General features: G+C 42.6%; 1 protein-coding gene across 6 annotated transcripts in view; it reads right to left on the bottom strand.

The window, feature by feature from the left end:
• Positions 1 to 21,929, bottom strand: part of tsnare1 (T-SNARE Domain Containing 1) — a 276,008-nt gene that overhangs the window by 211,673 nt on the left and 42,406 nt on the right. For 5 of the 6 annotated variants that reach the window (XM_086310182.1, XM_086310186.1, XM_086310185.1 and 2 more), the window contains exon 2: positions 4,039 to 4,160. In XM_086310182.1, coding sequence (XP_086166308.1) covers positions 4,039 to 4,123 — 85 coding nt within the window. In that variant the 5' untranslated portion in view covers positions 4,124 to 4,160. Of the gene's footprint in view, positions 1 to 4,038; positions 4,180 to 21,929 lie in introns of all 6 variants that reach the window. The other variant, XM_086310183.1, reaches the window with a different exon arrangement.

Below are 21,929 nucleotides of genomic sequence, written 5' to 3'. Positions count from 1 at the left end.
AAAACCCGGGTGGCACGTCCCAGCGCGCTATAGAGAGGCGGCTACAGCGTCTAGTGACCTGTCTCCCATGGCTTCTGGGCTTGCTTTGTTCGTGGGAGCGGGAGTTCCTCCTTTTGGACCTCGGACTTCACCCGAGCGAGCGACATGTTCTGGCTTCCCCAGATTCCGGGACTCTGTTTTCTGGGGCTATTCAGAGCGGGATGAGAGACAGTGTAGATAGCTTACCTACCTTCGTGGTAACGGATCCTTCGCAAGTGGGCGTCTACAAACCCTCTGTAAAACCGAGAGACTGTTTCTCTGCCGCTCCTTCTGAGCCAGGACTTTATCACCATTCTCCGGCTCAGTTCTGTGTCCGGCCACAAGCTCTCAGGTCTGTGGCTCAACCGTTAGCCTCCCTAAGGGCTCAATTACCCGTTCTGCCGCCGCTCCGGTTAGCCACTCAGCCACCACCACCGCTAGCATCGCTACAGCCCACAGTTCCGGTAATGGCTGAGCCACAATTTTCGCACTGTTTTTCCACCGCTGTTTCTGAGCAGGGAGACAAACTGTTTCACTACGGACCTGTTCCTCAAAAGCTGGCTACATTAGAGACTATTGCTCACTCCGGGGCTTCCCCAGAGGCTGGGTTACTGCCCTCAGCTTACTCTGGACCCCTGGAGGCCAAGATGCCAGCTGTGAACTGCACCGGGCTGTCACTGCCTGAGCAGGGTCAGTGCTCTGCGCAGCTGCAGCCCTCCTTATGTGTGCCGGAGGCCCACGTGCCTACTGGTTTTGTTTCATACGTGCCAGAGGCCCACGTGCCTACTGGTTTTGTTTCATATGTGCCAGAGGCCCACGTGCCTACTGGTTTTGTTTCATGTGTGCCAGAGGCCCACGTGCCTACTGGTTTTGTTTCATGTGTGCCGGGGGCCCCGGTGCCCACTGGTTCTGCGGCTGTTTTCGCTGGGGGGCCCGAGGAGCCCGTCCAGCCTCATGCCACACTGACTGCCACGTCGGCTGGGGGGCCCGAGGAGCCCGTCCGGCCTCCTGTGGCTGCTTCTCCACCTGTGGCTGCTTCTCCACCTGTGGCTGCTTCTCCACCCGTGGCTGCAGCGCCGCCTCCTGCAGTACCACCACCTGCAGCGCTACCACCTGCTACTACCACGCCTCAGCCTGAGGACGCAGCCTCGCCTGGCCCGGCTTCATCCACGCCTGGCCCGGCTTCATCCTCACCTGGTCCGGCTTCATCCACGCCTGGTCCGGCTTCATCCACGCCTGGCCCGGTTTCATCCACATCCTCGCCTGGCCCGGCTTCATCCACATCCTCGCCTGGTCCGGTTTCATCCACGCCTGGCCCAGCTTCATCCTCGGCTTCATCCTCGCCTGATTCTGGTCCAGCTTCATCCTCACCTGGCCCAGCTTCAGCTACAGCGTCAGCTTCGCCTGGCCCAGCTTCAGCTACAGCTTCGTCCTCGCCCGGCCCGGCTTCAGCTACAGCTTCTTCATCGCCTGGTCCGGCTTCATCCTCGCCTGGCCCGGCTTCATCCTCGCCTGGCCCGGCTTCATCCACGCCTGGCCCGGTTTCATCCACGCCTGGCCCGGTTTCATCCCCAGCTTCATCCACGCCTGGTCCGGCTTCGGCTACTGCTTCAGCATCGCCTGGTCCGGCTTCGGCAAGCAAGCATAGAAAGTGTTCAGCTCGTCTGCCAGAGTCACGGCCGCGTTCGTCATACCGGTTGTTGGTGCTTTATAGTCCGTTATTGTCCTTAGTCCCCGCCACAGGCTCCTAGAGTCACTCTGTTGGAGTTGTGACTCTAGTTTCCTCCCGTAGCAGTGCTTCGCCTCTTTCACCGCCCTCCGCACGTTATATGACGCGGCTTTGTACGGGTCCATGTCCCCCGTCATGAGTCCCGTGTTGTAGGCAGCGGTGCGGGATCTCAGAGCGTCGCGGATGGTTTTATCCACCCACGGCTTCTGGTTGGGAAACGTTGTGATAGTCATCATGTTTAGGTGGAAACAAGCAATCTAACTTTAACTCTGTTAAATGTCATATATTCTGTTTTCATGGATGCCTGGATGTTACACCTGGTAAAGCAGCCGCACTGATCATTTTATTAAAGATGAAATAATTTAGACAGTTTGTAACTCTCAGTGATGCTGCAGAGTTCCTTTGACTTTGGGATCCTGCAGCAGAGTTTGGACCTGGAAATGGCTAATGACATTTCTATTGCTTAATGCATAATTGTGTTGTGAATATTCATCCTTAATCTGTGAAAAAGCATAAGGTTCAGAAAAATTATAGTAATTACAAAATGGTACATTTCAGGCTAGAATAGCAAAGGGGAACCTGTCAGTAGAGCAACGAAGGAGAAGGAACAGGGATGATCAAAAAAGAAGGAGAGAAAAAATTAACAGCCAGCCTGAGTTGAAGAAAGAGTTTCTCATAAAGGAAAGGGAAAGATATAGAGTGAAAGAGGGAAAAATAAAGAACACCAGTAATCTGAAAGGAAGAGAAAAAAGTCAGAAGAGAAGGTTTTGGAAACAAGCACAGAGAGACAAAAGGAGAGAAAGTCCAGCAGGGTCTAAACACACAACCACAGAGAACTTTAGGAATCAAGGAGTAGTAGGCAGCTACTTGCTGGTGAACTATTAAGATGTAGAACTTGACATGTGCAAAAACAGAATTGTTATGATGTGTCTTGTGATATTACAAAGGTTGTTAAGGTTTAATTGTCATTTTGAAAGAAATAATATCTTGTTTTCTACTAGAGCAGGGGTGTCAAACTCAAATACACAGTGGGCCAAAATTCAAAACTGGAACAAACTCGCAGGCTAACCTTAATATTTATTGAAATATATTTATTCCTCCAGATATAAGAATGAATCTTTTCTTATGGACTCAAACACGTTTTGGTGAAAAACTGAATATGGAACAAGCAAAGCTTAATACTAAACAATATATATATTAGCTGTATAATACCAGTAGACCAGCTCTGATAGTAATTTGGTGTGGCTTCGCGGGCCAAATGTAATTAGGCTTCGGGCCAAATTTGGCCTGCGGGCCAGAGTTTGACACCTATGTACTAGAGTGTCACCACCGTCAGACCTTGTCAACTCCATAATATAGAGTTTTTGTTTATTTTTCTCTTTTGGAGAACCATATAGTTTCCTCTCTCATGATCTTCCAATAAAAATACGTAATTTTCTCAATAAATGTGTAATTTGCTGCTTAATATGACTGTTTCTTATACAGATTAAATACAAGCTTCTGAAAATATGTATGACTGTAAATCTAATAATAAAAAGCCAAAACAATCTTAATTTTAAATGTGGTATAATTACTTTGAAAACATATGTGCATAAACAATAGAATAGAGAAGCTGCTAATAGTCAAAAGAGCTGAAACAACTTAATTTAAAATATATATTTTTGCATTTCTTTGTGTCTGACGGTGTTGACAAAAACCTTGCACTTCTCCAGGAAAAACACAAATTATTAAAAAATGTTACACCTGGGAGATTGTACCAAAACATGGTGAGACAGCCAAAACTTTGTGTAACAATTATATGTAAATATGTTTTTGAAAAATCAAAAAATATATTTTAGAAAATTAAAACCTTTTTTGTCCCTAATCTCAGGAATCACTGATCTGTAAACTGAAACTTTGGCCCAAGAACAAGGTATTGAACTCAACTATAGATTTGAAGAATTGTTACACTCAGTAACAATTCTTCAAAAAGCCCTGCTGTTCAAGCAGGGCTTTTTGGTAAATGCCACCTACATGCTAAAATACCTGCAGCGGTATCCTGGACATGTATTCAAATTAATTAAAATGATAAAAATTGTAACCTGATGATTTACAAAAAAGCAATGGCACCACTGAGTATTTATTTATTTATTTATTACTTCTTTCAATAATTGTCAAGACCCTTCCTGTCTAATAACATAAAGCATTAAACTTTAGGTTTACGACAAATTAAACCATCGCCATATTGTTATGAACATGTACATGTAGAATATCTTAAATGGCATCGTAAAATAGCATTTTTCTGTTCTTACCTACTGGCTGGTAGCCCTGCCTCATAGGACCTCCAAATGGGTTACGACTGCCAAAGGAGCCGCTGTCAATGGAACCATATGACATCCTGCCTGATGGTTGCTGAAGTGTCAGCTGCACACAACTGGGGAGGAAACAATAACCTGAATCAAACGAAAGAACGTAATTTATTTCCACTTTGGTCTTCTTCTAGTGTAAAATGAAATGCACTCCGAGAACTGACAGTAGGTGACAAAGTACACATGGGTTGTATGATGTATTTGTAGATGTAAACCATGTACAGATGGAATCATAAGAGAAAAATTCCTACTAGAGTTATTTTCTGATCTCTGTCGAGAACCAGCGATGTGACTGTTGCTGAATATGGGATAGTTCTTACTATAAAGAATGCAAAAAAACATAAGGGCACATACAACATACTTGCAGCATCCGCAGTTAGCAGTAGCATCCATAATTGTACAATACCAATGTAGTCGATGGATTAAAAATAAGGTTTTGCGTGTCAAAGTAATGCTCATATCTATCCTAGTATGAAAACATTCTACAACTGATTGAAATTTGAAGAAACAACAGCTCAGTATATCCAACGTGCCTATGTCTGTGTTGTAGAGATAGCTGAAGTAGGGCTGCTTAAACTGTTACCAGCCAAACTCTCATAGAATAGTACTTTGCGACTCAAGGCAGGTCTAGACTGCACTGATTCAAGCAACAGAACTGCAAGGAAAGACTCCTGCTTATGTTAAAGGTAGAAATTTATAGTGAGTACAACTGTAAATAGAGCAATGACTCACTTTCTGTAAAGAAACCATTTGAAGGCAAAGAAAACACAAGAACACAAGGACTTTATTTATTCAGGTCAAATGGAAATCACATCACCAAATGATAGTATCTTAACATTGCTTCATGTTATTCATGTTCCTAATTAATATTTAGTCTTTAACATGAATTTTGGGTAACTATAGCATGTCAGGACGTTGTATCACATTGCTACTTCATGTTTGCTTATTCCACAGTTGTGGCCCCCTCTCCCTTCCATATGGCTCGCAGCAATTTGGAGTGGCTAACTCTAGACCTTTAGTGGAAATGTCTTTCTCATTGCCTGTGTACAACTCAACTCTGTGATGTTATAGACTTATACACTTCATCCATTGCTTAGATTCCTATAAAATGCTCTATTCTGCCGTATATCTGCCTTTACATTGTTCCTACAGCTTGAAATAAGGTCATAAGATGGCAAGCCTATCAATCTTTACAGCAGAGACATGGCAACATGCTCCATTGATGTACAGATTTTTTTTAATAGCCAATTTGGATTGATTTATAATAGCAAAAAATCATTGGATGATGTATTTGAGCCGTTTATAAAATTGTGTACCTGCTACCAGTGGCTTTATACTCAAATGTGTGTGTTGCCACTGGAATGAACATTTTATTTCATGAATTGTCTTGTTTCATACTATGGCAGAAATGCTGGACTCTTGTAGTGACAATTACAGCTAATTTGTGAATATTATCTTTCTTACCTTATCATCAAATTCCTTTACTTGAAAGAGCACTGTTGGTTATATGTAGGTAGTACATTTTAAAGGAACTGGAGCAGCTTAATCCTTCTAACATGCAAGGACTAAAAACATAAGTATTTCAGTGTCGTTAGGATGTTAACCCATAGCCCACTTAGAAAAGTAAAAGAGTAGTGGGCAGAGAATACTTCTCTGAATGCTACAGAAAAGGTCAAAGAATCATGCGAACATGTGTTTCACCAGCGGCCAGAGTCACACAGATGACGCTGAAATCAACAAATCTCTCTGACTGCTTCAGCATGCCTACCAAAGGTCAGAATGTGATACTGGTCAAAGGGCCAAAACTCCTTCTCTGACCGTGAAAGACAAGCATTCAGACAAGCAGGAGAATATGATTACACACTGGAGTCACTGAGCTGCCCATTGTTGTGATGAAGCCAGTGAATCGGACCTATAGGACTGGCATAATGAGAGCAAAGTGGGACAGATACAGATTCACTGGGCCACGAGAAGGTTTAATCCGATTAATTTTCATTGAGAAGGGAGATTAATTACTTTTGGCAGTCCATAAACAATCTTCACTCTGCTTGATTTCAAGCCCAGTGACTGTGACACACATCCCTTATGAAGTGTGGACATGCACCATTTCTGTCTGCATGTAATGTGGATGGATGCACATTCGCATTCACACAAATCTGAATAAACCTCACCCTTCCACCAATGAGTGGAAATATAAATCCCCCACTTGGTTCAGTTGGCTTCTCAGACAAGTAGAAATTGAGGTCAGAGTGGTGGTGAAACTTAAAAATCATTGCTGTGCTATTACTCATGCACATGATGGCATCATCCCTGGTGATGTCACCAGAGCCTGCCCTGTCCTCAGAATCCCAGCAGTCTGTCACATCATCATCACTGTGGTTAAAAGTGAGGCCAAGAGCTGCTTCTGTTCTCTTATTGATAAATAATCATTTATACAGACACATTTGCACAAGGAATGAAGTTGTCATAAAGCCAGACTGAGACAGTGCAAATATCATTTTGCCTCTTTGACAAGCCTGTGTATAAACGGCTTTAACATTGTGGTTCAACCATTGTTAAACTATTGTTAAGTTAAACATACAGTATGAAACCACTGAGTTTAGATAAGGTGCTAAACACTCCTTTACCCTCTAGCAGGTTTTTGCCTTTAAGTTTCTTGTTTTGTTGTTTAGCTGAAACTATGTGCACAGAGCTGCAATTAAGTCTACATCAGTCTGTCAAGATAGGAGAGAATGTACTGACAGCTGCTGATTCTCAGCACAGACTGGATGGACATGATGCCGCATTAACAGCATGCTGAGCGAAACACCTCAGGAATTGGTGATTTTTTTTTTTTTAGCATGTGGCAATCTTCGGGAGCAAAAGCTTTTTAATAAATTTGTCGGATAGTGTAAAATCACAACAGCAGTTGCTTTCAGGTGATTTATCCTGTAAAGTAAAGACCCTATAGCAGGGGTATCAAACTCATTTTACATACATTTTGCATACAGCCCACTTTGACATAAGTGGGCCGAACCAGTGAAACTCCCCTTTCTGTCAGTGTAAAGAAGTTACATATTTAACTGTTTTTCTACATGATAAAGAAAAAGCTGTGACAAAGAAAGAAATCTGTCAGCAAATTGTAAGAAAGAAAACTGTAAACTTACAGAAAAAAAGTTTAAGTAGCTCATTGCTTAGACTGACCATATTTTTTGTTAACTAAATGTGGAAGAGCAGCGGCTCTACTCTGAGCCCCTCCCAGATGGCTGAACTTCTCACCCTATCTCTAAGGGAGAGGCCAGCCACCCTTAGGAGGAAGCTCATTTCGGCTGCTTGTATCCGCGATCTCGTTCTTTCGGTCACTACCCACAGCTCGTGGCCATAGGTGAGGGTAGGGACGTAGATCGACCGGTAAATTGAGAGTTTCACTTTTACACTCAGCTCTCTCTTCACCATGACGGACTGGTGCAGCGTCTGCATCACTGCGGCACACTCAGCTGCAAACCGTTCCAGTGCAAACTGGAGGCCCTCACCCGATGAAGCCAACAGAACCACATCATCCGTGAAAAGCAGAGACAAGATTCTGAGGCCACCAAAGTGAAAGCCCTCCGCCACTTGGCTGCGCCTAGAAGTCCTGTCCATAAAAATTATGAACAGAATCGGTGACAAAGGGCAGCCCTAGCGGAGCCCATCACCCACCAGGAACGAGTCCGACTTATTACCGGCAATGCGAACCAAGCTCTTGCAACAGTTGTATAGGGATCGAATGGCCCGTAGCAATTGGCCAGACACCCCATACTCCCGCAGCACCTCCCACAGGACACCCCGATTGACACGGTCGAATGCCTTCTCCAAGTCCACAAAACACATGTAGACTGGTTGGGCAAACTCCCATGCACCCTCAAGTATCCTCGAGAGGATAAAGAGCTGGTCCAGTGTTCCGCGACCAGGACGGGGCGGACCTCATCCACACCAGGGGACTCTGCCACCAAGGAGCTGTTTAACTGCCTCAGTGACCTCGCCCCCGGAAATTGGTGGGTCATCCCCCTCATCCCCACACTCTGCTTCCTCCTCGGAAGACGTGTCAGTGGGAATAAGGAGGTATTCCTTCCACCGCCCAACAATTTTCTCAGTCGAAGTCAGCAGCGCTGGGCCAGCACTATACACAGTGCAGGTACAGCACCGCTTTCCCCTCCTGAGACGCCTGACGGTTGGCCTCTCCGAACTCCTCCCACACCCGAGTTTTTGCTTCAGCCACTGGCCGAGCCGCATTCTGTTTGGCCTGTCGGTACCTGTCAGCTGTCTCCGAAGTCCCACAGGCTAACCAAGCCCGATAGGACTCCGGAGGCAGCCTGGTGGCTCCCTTCACCTCTGGTGTCGGAGATTACCACCACGACAGGCACCAACCACCTTGAAGCCGCAGCTCAATGCAGCAGCTTCAGCAATGGAGATGCTGAACATGGTCCATTCGGACTCAATGTCCCCAGTCTCCCTCGGAATGCTTTTGAAGCTCTGCCGGAGGTGTGCGTTAAAGATCTTGCGGACTGGGGCCTCTGCTAGGCGTTCCCAGCACATCCTCACTACGCATTTAGGTGCACCGGGTCTGTCCAGCGTCCTCACCCGCCACCTGATCCAACTCACCACCAGGTGGTGATCAGTTGACAGCTCAGCCCCTCTCTTTACCCGAGTGTCCAGAAGATATGGTCGCAGGTCTGGTGATACGATTACAAAATCGATCATCGACCTGCAGCCTAGAGCGTCCTGGTGCCACGTGCACTTATGGACACTCTTATGTTCAAGATTCAATCAAATTTAGGTTTTCTTTGCTCAAAATAAATTTCTCCTCAAAATGCAACACTTGCACCACCAATTCTTTTTTACGTGCGCTCAAAATTGTTTTATGTGCGCTCAGAATAGTGGCACAAAAATAACGCCATACTTGTTGACAGTGAAAATCCTGACCTTGAGATGCATTATTACAAGAAACATAAATTATAAAGGCTAATGTAACAAAAATAGCACATATCATAATCTTGAATTGCAAGAATTTACAATTTCCATCAGTGCTTGGAAAAAAAAAAAGATTTTCTTGTAGTAAACATGTGGCTTTGATGCAATTTCACAACACACAAAAATTCCAAAGATTTTTCTAGCACATCAAATGCCTCCTTTGAATGAAGACAGCCTTTCCTTTTAGAGGAAAATAAGCCCTTACACTGGTAAACAGAGTAGATGTGAGGTAGAGTGGTGTGCACCCCTGTGTGACACTGCAGGACACAGAAGGATGGTAAATGCAGGCCTGGCAGGGCAGAATGACTGGATCCGCAGCTACTCGACACCCCCACTGGTTTCATTCAGTTCCCTACTCCTTTCACAGCTGTCATTATCTGCAACACAAGGCTTAGCTTAGCCCGAGCAGGCAACTGAGCAGAAATAAGCCTACGCCCTGGACACAAATGCTACATTTATCACAAACAAGCAAGGGCCAACCTGAGATGGAACTGTGAGTGAGCATGTATAAATATGTGTGTGTGCGTCTGTGTGTATATGAAGGCTGATGTGATCAAATTGTTAAAAAAAAGTGCTGATATTATCAACCATAATAGTTAACTTTTTATACATATAAATACACACATAATCTTATATATATATATATATATATATATATATATATATATATATATATATATATATATATATATATATATATATATGTATGTATATATATGTATGTATATGTATATATATATATATATATATATATTATAACAGTGCTGCACAATTATTTTGATCTGCATTAACATCAGAACTTTTATAGAGAGAGTACTGCCTTCACATTTGTACAAATATTTGCATAAATATAAAATATAATGCAAAATTAAAGCGACAGTGCACTGCTCTCACTTTTATATAGTTCTACAGTAATATAAAAAATATCTAAAACTTCCTTCATTGTAGCTACGTAATGGATGTGACTGGGCAAAGAGATAACGCATCGTTTGTCCAGTAAGTTGTCCATTTTCCTTTAGACTTTGTTAGACATTGTGGTTAGTGGACATTTATATTTGGCCAAATAGAATGGCGCGGAATTGGTGATTTCAGTGCATCCTGATGCTTTGTACAGGTGCACTTTTATGGACAGCTGACTTTATGTTGGATCATTCACGTTAGCAGCCATTGCATTGTTTTTCTTGACCTTCACACATCAATTGAACTACAGTTTGTGCATATGATTTGTTCCTGCCACTCGCCCTAAATCCATGTATTTCCACACAACAGATGATGATCCACTTCAAGGGACAAGCTCTTCACCTTCTGCTGTGGTAGACACTTGATTTTCGCTGTGTGTCTTTTTAAGGCAGAGTTATTGAACCAGACTAGTCCAGGAAATTTCAAGCTGTACAGTGCACTAATTTAGAGCGTGATTTGCTCTTGCTTTGTGTTTACTGATGGAGCACACATTTTCAGGATCACTCATTCATGCTCATGTAATTGTGGGAGGCAACAATCATGATTGTTGTTTAAATGTAATTAATTGCGCATCCCTAATATATAATATTTAGAGTTTCTCAATCACTGCCATTAAGCATCAGAAACATATTAACTCTTTCTGTGTAAGGCATTTGGTCATCAACAGGTTGCTGCTATTTGAGCATTTAGGATTTGGCAGGTTGGGAAACTGTAATTTCCAGTGAGTGCCAAGCCTCTTCCTTTAATGACTGCGATTATTCAGAAACGAATGTGGCGGTGACCATGACCAGTGTGCCCTCCACCAGTGTACTTTAAACTGTACAATAGCAATTAACCCAGTTTGGCAAAAAATATTTCTTTAACTATCTGTGCACATGGTATTGACTGAAAGGACCCAACTGACCACCATAAAAAGTTGCCTTGAAAGGAGTTTATACTAAAATGCCTGTCAGTTTGAAATACTCAACAAAAGACACAGGTAATGAGTAACAACATTCCAGATTTTTCCAGCCCACTGTCTAGTCAGAAAGTGGAGCCTACACGACTGCCAACACGAGCAATTATTTCACCACTAAGTCATGCCATTTCAGCATCTGCTGCATCAGCTCCTAATAATACATTTCCTTCATTATACAGTAGGAAAACATCTCTCTTTCATGAGCCCACATCTGGACAGAAGCTAAAGAAGCAGAAGCTGGTGGTATCAGTGAACTGCATCTTCTCAGTAGCAAACAACAGACTACACAGAAAAAATAGGTTAGTGAACTAAGTGCAGAACAAAATATTTGTGTCAGGTGGTGGAGAAGAGTGAAAACAGCAAAATACAGTGATGTGATGGATGTCAACTGTTTGTTAACAAGCTAATGACATCAAGTAAAACAGAGAAGATGCTGAGCCCATTCCCCAGAGGTGTCAATTAGTGCAATTTGTCAAAACTGTTCTGTTCATTTGCACAACATGTTCCAAATGGCCACAACAGAAGCTTTCAGTGCCGAAACCTAACCAGCAAGTGAAAATGAAAGTAAGAAGTGAGAGGAAAACTTCAGAGTACAAAAAACAATGGTCCCAGCATGACATGGAACTACAGCTTCCAGGGCCATAAACCTGCAAAATGTCACCACCTCTCTTCTTCCAATCTGATGTAGACATTGTTGGTCTCTAACATGGAATTGTTATTTGTCATTGTCAAATACTGCCATGGCCAGTGTGCATGCATGTTGACATTGCATGCAACAATCATCTGACAAAGCTGTTATATTACGTGATGAGTTCAAATGTATTGATGAATCCCAAAAATTGTTTTTCACAGCACACACTCACCTAAGGAACCATATACCAACAGTAAACAGAAGGCAAATACGATGTTTCACATCGGTTGCATGAGCTAAAAAAATTATTAACAGCAAATCATTAGCAACAATATCAGTGCATTAAAACTGGAGTTATTGGACTTGACCCGACAAAGACCTGTGAATGAACACAAATAGTCAAAAAAATAGTCTCAGTCCGAGGGGAACCTGCACATATCCAAACCAACCTGATAGAGCAATGAATTTTTAACCAGGGATGGCGGTAAAGAGACTCAAACATTAATTCAAAAAATCTAAAGTTATCATAGTTAATATTAGGTATGTCATTGGGTATGGTATACCTGTGCTGCAACACATGCTTTATCCATTTTCTTGCAGAATTTGATATTACATTGTTAATATGAAGCATTAATATGAAGTGTAGCATCCATATAAGCTTGTTGTCATCTGTGTCTGTACCAGAAATTTCTGTAACTTTTGATATATCCACTACTCTATCCATGTCTATAATTACTAAACCCCCACACACAAGCAACACTGACATACAGTGATTACTTCTTCTTTTTTTTTTAATGTTTATTTATAAGATTTTAAGTTCAAAGTTACATAACGTCACACCAGACAAAGGACATAAGATTCAAAAACAATAACTTAAGCACAGAAAAAAAAAAGAAAAAACAGAAACCAAACACAAAAAAAACCCCAAACAGGAAAACAGGAAAGAAAAGGAAAAAAATAAAAACAAAATAAATAAATAAATAAATAAAAATACACCAGTTAGCCAGTACAAATCAAAAGTTCAAAAGAAACACCATTGTCCAAAGAAGATGATCTTCTGTGTGAGTTTAGACAGGGCAACAGAGAGTTCACCAAGACCAGAAGATGTGGGAAAGATGTGTCCAGGAAGCACTCAGGGTCCGGCAGAAGTGCAGTTTCACAAAAACACAAAGTGCAGTCAAATGGGTTAAAGTTTATGTTATATTCCCATTAATATGATTGAGAAAAGGGCCCCAGATTTCAACAAACTTAAAATGGGTGTCAGCCAAATGATAACGAACCTCTTCAATATACAAACAAGCAATCATCTCCAAACCCAGCCAAACCCTGAACAATGGAGGAGATGGTGATTTCCAGGCTCTAAGAATAAGTCTTTTAGCTACAATCATGCCAAACATTAAGGCTTTCTGAAGAGGACGTCTGAGTGCCAATGAGGTTAGGGAGCAGCCTAGCACTGCAAGTACACCATCCGGCTCTAATTTAAAGTCATAAATCCGGTTATGTACAGGGAGTGCAGAATTATTAGGCAAGTTGTATTTTTGAGGAATAATTTTATTATTGAATAACAACCATGTTCTCAATGAACCCAAAAAACTCATTAATATCAAAGCTGAATGTTTTTGGAAGTAGTTTTTAGTTTGTTTTTAGTTTTAGCTATTTTAGGGGGATATCTGTGTGTGCAGGTGACTATTACTGTGCATAATTATTAGGCAACTTAACAAAACACAAATATATACCCATTTCAATTATTTATTTTTACCAGTGAAACCAATATAACATCTCCACATTCACAAATATACATTTCTGACATTCAAAAACAAAACAAAAACATATCAGCGACCAATATAGCCACCTTTCTTTGCAAGGACACTCAAAAGCCTGCCATCCATGGATTCTGTCAGTGTTTTGATCTGTTCACCATCAACATTGCGTGCAGCAGCAACCACAGCCTCCCAGACACTGTTCAGAGAGGTGTACTGTTTTCCCTCCTTGTGACTCTCACATTTGATGATGGACCACAGGTTCTCAATGGGGTTCAGATCAGGTGAACAAGGAGGCCATGTCATTAGTTTTTCTTCTTTTATACCCTTTCTTGCCAGCCACGCTGTGGAGTACTTGGACGCGTGTGATGGAGCATTGTCCTGCATGAAAATCATGTTTTTCTTGAAGGATGCAGACTTCTTCCTGTACCACTGCTTGAAGAAGGTGTCTTCCAGAAACTGGCAGTAGGACTGGGAGTTGAGCTTGACTCCATCCTCAACCCGAAAAGGCCCCACAAGCTCATCTTTGATGATACCAGCCCAAACCAGTACTCCACCTCCACCTTGCTCCAGTCTGAGTCGGACTGGAGCTCTCTGCCCTTTACCAATCCAGCCACGGGCCCATCCATCTGGCCCATCAAGACTCACTCTCATTTCATCAGTCCATAAAACCTTAGAAAAACCAGTCTTGAGATATTTCTTGGCCCAGTCTTGACGTTTCAGCTTGTGTGTCTTGTTCAGTGGTGGTCATCTTTCAGCCTTTCTTACCTTGGCCATGTCTCTGAGTATTGCACACCTTGTGTTTTTGGGCACTCCAGTGATGTTGCAGCTCTGAAAAATGGCCAAACTGGTGGCAAGTGGCATCTTGGCAGCCGCACGCTTGACTTTTCTCAGTTCATGGGCAGTTACTTGGCGCCTTGGTTTTTCCACACGCTATTTTGAATGAAACGCTTGATTGTTCGATGATCACGCTTCAGAAGCTTTGCAATTTTGAGACTGCTGCATCCCTCTGCAAGATATCTCACTATTTTTGACTTTTCTGAGCCTGTCAAGTCCTTCTTTTGACCCATTTTGCCAAAGGAAAGGATGTTGCCTAATAATTATGCACACCTGATATAGGGTATTGATGTCATTAGACCACACCCCTTCTCATTACAGAGATGCACATCACCTAATATGCTTAATCGGTAGTAGGCTTTCGAGCCTATACAGCTTGGAGTAAGACAACATGCATGAAGAGGATGATGTGGACAAAATACTCATTTGCCTAATAATTCTGCACTCCCTGTATATTAAATATCTCTGCCCAGAAACTCCTGAGTGTGGGGCAAGACCAGAAAAGGTGACCAAGGGTTCCATCCATTGCTTTGCATCTGTCACACAAAGACGAAATACACGGAAAAATGCTGCATAGCTTTGTTTTAGAAAAATGCAAACGATGAAGGACCTTGAATACAGTGATTACTTCTAACACTGGGACACTGCTTTCTTCTTTTATACCATAAGAGATAGACAGCACATGACAGCTTGTCCATAATTTATCAGACATACCAAGCAGGCAGGTAAAAGCATCATCATTTTTGTTTTGTTAAATTACTAATTTAATACTGATGTGAATGAACTGATTGCAACTGCTTCTGGAGGAAATCAATCTGATTTCTGACTATACAGACCACCAGCTGGCTCCTACAATTAAGGCAGGGTGAAGCACAATGCCTGTTCCTTAGTTAGGGTAGGGGCTGTTCTGAGAGTGTGGACACTGACTGTTCAATATATTTAATAAAAGGCCATGGCAGGCCCATATATCAGCTTATCTCCTCTAACCCTTAGAGTGTGTGTAATATGTGCCAGAATATTTCTGTGCATACCAAGAACTCCAAAGCATCATACCAATTGTGCACTTATTCAAGAAGACTGAACAATGAATAGACCTATTTAAAACAGCAGTGTGACCAGGGTCAGTGTTAGTATAATCATATTCCTATCAGTAGTCTGGAATCATTTCAGTGAAACATGATGGCCATTAAGACTGTAGGGCTGGATCTTCAAGACAAGACTGACCCTAATCAGCTTGCTAATTTTGAGATCTAAAACATCACGATTTCCAACTCAGATTGAAGTTCCCTGTCTAATTATCACTCTCGCACAGCACAATTAAGTGACTTGGGTCAATGAATATACAAATGTTACATATGATTCATTTACCAACCCAGAAATGTCTAATGGAATCATATTCTACAGTGTTCAGTAATGGCTCTCATTTAAACCCAATGGTTTATATGTGGCTGTGGGCAGGTCAAACAGCTCTTTGATAGTGGGTAATACGCAATGTACTAATGCTTCATAGATAATTAAATTATGCACTGCGGTGCTTTGAGATATGTGTTAGCATAGCTAACATTCATGCTAACATGATAACAAACAACAATTCTAATATGTTGAATTTCGGAAGGAATAACAATAAACATTTTAGACAACTTAAAATTCATCCTCCAGAATATCCACATGTTCCAGATGAGGTGTTAAAATATTTTATTCTGGGCTGACCAACTGAAATCTTCCAGTATTTTGCAGACATCCCAGTGTATTCTGTTCATCTGGACATTGTGTTTTCAGTAGAGAAAATGTTTCATCCTTCCTTCCTTACCCAGATGACTGAGAATGCATTAAACTGTTTTGCTGACACATTCACCGTTCCCAGATGATGAACGGGAATTCATGGGTCAGAATGGGGGATTTTTTTAGACATTGATGACGTAAAACCCCATTTGGCTGGTGATGCTAACATCTTCACTCCTCCAGAAATGTAGCTTTTTTACTCCCTCTACACAAACTTTTTTTTTAGGTCCTCCCATTGTGCAGATAAATGATTGTAATTGATGACTGTAGAGTAATGCAATGAATTGCTAGAGATATTATGTTTACAGTAACATACTGCTTTGCAACACATTATACCCAACAGTGCTTCTGATTAACATTAAATAAATAAACATTAGTAACCATATTGTCTCAAAAGGGAAATAAAAAATATCAACATCATCATTGTATGGCTGCTCACATTACAGTAACTATTAACATTTACCAGGATCCTGGCAACAGGATTAATGTTAGAGGTGGAGGGATAGGATAGGTTTAGTCTTTTTTATTTATTTTCTACCAATTTAGCGCACCAAAATATAAACCGTATAGCAGAAGAACTATAATGTTAAAATGCACGTGTAAGACCTGACATTTAAAATTAGGCATTTTCCAAAATATTCTGATTTAACATATTGCTAAGTTTCAATAAGGAGGTTTGACTATGTACATGTAAACCCTCTGAGTCAAAAATTCAGGCTCCAGACTGCTCAAAACACTATGTGTCAGACAGTTTTCTGCCCCTGGCTCTGTATGATGTCAGACATAGTTCAAGGGGCACAGTCAGAAGAAAGTTACCTTTAAGGTAGGAGACAATGAACTGAGGGGCTGGACCAAGGCACACTATAAGAGCAATAACAATGACATTAAAAAGTGAATAATGTAAACCTCCTTTAGTGTTAAAGAACACAAATACTGATAATACCTGATAATTGGCAGAAGAAGTCCACTTTAACTGACTAAATTTAGTTCTTTCGAATATACACTCAACAAAAATATAAACGCAACACCTTTGTTACTGCTCCCATTCCCCATGGGATGGACGTAGAGACCTAAAATTCATTCCAGATACACAATATAACCATCCCTCCCAAACAGTGGTCACAAATCAGTCCAAATGTGTGGTAGTGGGCACATCTGCTATATTGAGATAATCCATCCCACCTCACAGGTGTGCCACATCAGGATGCTGATCTGACATCATGAGTAGTGCACAGGTGTACCTCAGACTGCCCACAACAAAAGGCCACCCTGGAATGTGCAGTTTTTTGCGCTATTGGGGGTCTGGGGACCCAGAACCGGTCAGTATCTGGTGTGACCACCATTTGCCTCATGCAGTGCAACACATCGTCGCATGGAGTCTATCAGATTGTCAATTGTGGCCTGTGGAATGTTGGTCCACTCCACTTCAATGGCTGTGCGAGGTTGTTGGATATTCGTGGGAACTGGTACACGCTGTTGTATACGCCGGTCAAGCACATCCCGAACATGCTCAATGGGTGACATGTCCGGTGAGTATGCTGGCCATGCAAGAACTGGGACATTCTCAGCTGCCATCTGCCCTGAACAATGTGAACCATGATTCATCCGTGAAGCGCACACCTCTCCAACGTGCCAGACGCCATCGATGTGAGCATTTTCCCACACAAGTCTGTTACGGCGACGAGCTGGAGTCAGGTCAAGACCCCGATGAGGACGACGGGCATGCAGTTGAGCGTCCCTGAGACGGTTTCTGACAGTTTGTGCAGAAATTGTTTGGTTGTGCAAACCAATTGTTCCAGCAGCTGTCTGGGTGGCTGGTCTCAGACGATCTTGGAGGTGAACCTGCTGGATGTGGAGGTCCTGGGCTGGTGTGGTTACACGAGGTCTGCGGTTGTGAGGCCGGTTGGATGTGCTGCCATATTCTCTGAAACGCCTGTGGAGACGGCTTATGGTTGAGAAATGAACATTCAGTGCACGGGCGACAGATCTGGTTGACATTCCTGCTGTCAGCATGCCAATTGCACGCTCCCTCATTGCTTGTGGCATCTGTGGCATTTTGCTGTGAGACAAAACTGCACATTCCAGGGTGGCCTTTTGTTGTGGGCAGTCTGAGGTACACCTGTGCACTACTCATGATGTCAGATCAGCATCCTGATGTGGCACACCTGTGAGGTGGGATGGATTATCTCAATATGGCAGATGTGCCCACTACCACACATTTGGACTGATTTGTGACCACTGTTTGGGAGGGATGGTTATAGTGTGTATCTGGAATGAATTTTAGGTCTCTACGTCCATCCCATGGGGAATGGGAGCAGTAACAAAGGTGTTGCGTTTATATTTTTGTTGAGTGTATTTTAGGTATTTAACTTCATTTAATCAAGGAGAGCACAATGTTACATGATAAAACAATGCAACCATTATTTTGTACAAAGGTTATGCAAAGGAGATGCATGTGTCATGGTCCGCCAGTCCTCGCTGGTCGACCTGCCATGTCTGCGTTGTTTTTTGGTGTTGGAATGAAACCATCTGTTAATACTGCTTTCTGAACCCTTGCCTGTTTTAGCATTAAATGGTGCCAAGCTCACAGAAATCACCCATCACATTCAGGCCATTCAACTTTTCTTATCAGGTAACCATGTTGTGAAATTAGTTTCTTTCTGTTTGACACAAACAACACACACAGTCCCCAGATAGACTGGTCAAAGGGATGTATTGCTGGATGGAGCCTGTGGTGCCATGAGAACTGTCTGCTCCCTGGTGCTTCGCTTCCCACTATTCACCTGAACTTTTCCAGGGGACCATTATGTTCACTAAGCTGGATCTAAGGAATGCTTATCATTTGGTCAAGATAAGGGTGGGAGACGAATGGGAGCCTTCAATACTCACCTCTGACATTTCAAGTACTTGTATTGTAGAAGTATTGAAGAATATCATTAACCACAGAACATGAGAATCATATCCGCTAAGTCCTGCAGCGCCTGTTGTAGAACCAGCTGTTCGTCAAAGGAGAGGAATGTGAGTTTAAAGTTCAGTCTGTCTCTTTTTCGGGGTATATTGTGGAGCAAGGTCAGCTTTGGGCTGATCTGGCCAAGATTACGGCCGTTGTGGAATGGCTTCGCCAATTTCTACAGACATTATATTTGAGACTTAAGTCTAATTGTTCTGCCTTTGACATACTTGGCCTCTCCCAGCGGCGCAACAAGCCTTTGACCAACTCAAACAGAGATTCGCCTCCGCACCTATTTTGGTTCAGCCTGACCTCTCTCAACCATTTGTTGGAGGTGAACTTACAGACCCAGTTCATGGAATGTGAAGTCAGATGCGCTTTCCCGGCAATTCTCCTCTCCAGTTGAGGCCTCTGAGAAGGATGACGCTATCCTACCCTCTGTCTGCATCACTGGATCCCTCACGTAGGAAATTGAGTCACTGATTAGGGATGCAAAGCGGGAGGAACCAGACCCTGGGACTGATCCACTGAATTGGCTACATGTACCCTCTGCAGTTCGCAGCAAGGTAATTCAGTGGGCCCATTCAGCTAAGTTTTCATGCAGTCCTGGTAAGAACCACACAGTGTCATTTATGCAACGCTTGTTTTGGTGGCCGTCATTGGCACAGACGTCCAGGACTTTGTCTCTGCTTGTTCCACCTGTGTGCAGTACAAGGTGTCCAACTCCGCTCCTGCTGGATTCCTATTCTAAGGTTGCCCTGGTCTCACATTGTACTGGACTTCATCACTGGATTGCCTCTGTCCTCAGGTAATACTTGTAGATCAATTCTCTAAAGCTGCACACCTCATTGCACTGCCCAAGTTACCCACAGCCTTAGAGACGGCAAAGCTGTTAACCAATCATGTTTTTCGCCTGCACGGCATTCCCCAAGATATTATGTCTGATTGGGGTCCTCACTTTACTTCTCGGGTTTAGAGGGAGTTTTGTTCCGAACTGGGTGCCCAAATGACACTTTCCTAGGGGTTTCATCCCCAAACCAAGAGTCAGGCAGAGAGGGCCAACCAGGAGTTGGAGGCCACGTGGCTTCGTCTAACCAGTCTCACCGAAGTTCACCACTTGCATGGGTAGAATATTCCCACAACTTGATGACCTACTCTGCCACTGGCCTGTCACCATCTGAAGCATTGTTGGGGTATCACCCTCCACTCCTGTCCGTCACAGAAGGGGAGCACGAAGTTCCCTTGGTCCAGCATCACCTTCGTTGCTGCCAACACCTGTGGAGGTCTACCCAGGCAGCTTTCCTCAGGATCAGTGAGCAAAACAAAAAACTGGCTGACTGTCACAGGACTGTTCCTCCTCCATATACACAAGGTCAGAAAGTGTGGTTGTCTACTAAAAATGTCCCTTTACGTAGCGAGTCCAAAAAGCTTGCTCCTCACTTTATTGGACCTTTTGACATTACGACTATGATTAATCCTGTGACTGCTCGGTTGACCTTAATACGAAATATGAAGATCCATAACATCTTTCATGTCTCTCAACTGAAGCGTGTCCGGTTCAGTTCGTTGGATCGTTGAGGAATGCAGTCAGTTCTCCAGGTCGTTAGGTGAAAGTGTTTCTGTCGGCCAGTTGTTTTGGAGTGTACTTACTGCAGCATCCTTTGTTTATAGGAGGACTGCAGAAATGTGTGGAGGAAGCTGGACACTGTACGCAGACACAGAAGGGAGCAGAATATTCACCAGGGAAGTCATGGCATGGGCGCTGGGAACGGGCACACGATGAGAGCATGCACTGTGGATTATTTGCGCCATTGTTGTTGTTTCACTGTAAATAAACACACGGTGTTCAACTCAGGAAGTCCTGTGTTTGGGTCCTGCTTTTGCCAACGTGACAAATAGCGTGTTATCCAGCCGCAGCAAAGAGGGCTGGTTTACATCAGTGTCCACAGATTTGTTTTTGTTTCAGCCATTGTTTCACTTGGGAATTAAAAACTAGGATCTATTAACATTTTTATTGCAGATGGTAAACTGTTCAAAATCTGAGGACCTTTGAATGAGAATGAGGACTGACCAAATAATGTTTTGTATTTTGGTAGTTTGCAGTCCTCGTGTGCTGCTGGCTTTTAGAATCGTTTTGCTCACACAGTGCTTTCATAGAAGGCAATTCAGATACAGTTTTATTTAGTTGTAACTTGTAAATTTTATCTTTATAACCTCAAAGATTGAGCTTTTTTATAAACATACTTCCTGATTAGTTCTGATTAGACCTTTCAGAATAGCATTTACAAATTACATGTACAATTCAGGGTTTATTTCTACTTGTATTTAACATTTAGTGTTCTCACTAGAAAAAACAACAACAACAAAGAAATACATCTTTAAACAATGTGGAGAATCTAATAACTTTAAGTGTCCTCTAGTGTATTCTGCATAATCCATCAAACTCTACACTTTTAAACATTTATCTTACCATTTCATCTGTCAGGTTTACTGATAGCTATGAACAATAAAAGTCATTTGTTTGCCTGATCTGTCAGTTTGTTTAAACCCCTCTATTTTTTCTGAGTGTACAGTCCAGAATTTGAAATACATGAACTGTACGGCAAAAAAAAAATCAAAAAAAAAAAATCCATGTATATCAATATACAGAAACACACACACACACACACACACACACACACACACACACACACACACTAGTATCCTACAGCTATGCCAGATTAAGCCCTAAAATAGCTTAAATGCAGCACTTTGTAGAGTTCCAAAGCCCCATGGCTACAAATGATATCTGGCTTTTAATATGAGATTAAAGTAAAAGGAAGTTTTGCAGATACCATGAAGAGAACAAAGTGGCTGCTGGTTTTCTTGCAAGCTTTTTGATGTGAATACTTGGAGATACAGACATGCTGCCATGTGGATTTGTATAACAGGATCAAAGGGAAGAATGAAAATCAAAAGGCAGTGTGT

Source organism: Aulonocara sp. 'chitande type north' Nkhata Bay, linkage group LG11, assembly GCF_057382095.1.
Source record: "Aulonocara sp. 'chitande type north' Nkhata Bay isolate Kocher_YH1m ecotype deep benthic linkage group LG11, A_spYH_male_GT1.1, whole genome shotgun sequence".
Taxonomy (NCBI): Eukaryota; Metazoa; Chordata; class Actinopteri; order Cichliformes; family Cichlidae; genus Aulonocara; species Aulonocara sp. 'chitande type north' Nkhata Bay.
This window is presented reverse-complemented; position numbering and strand designations above follow the sequence as displayed.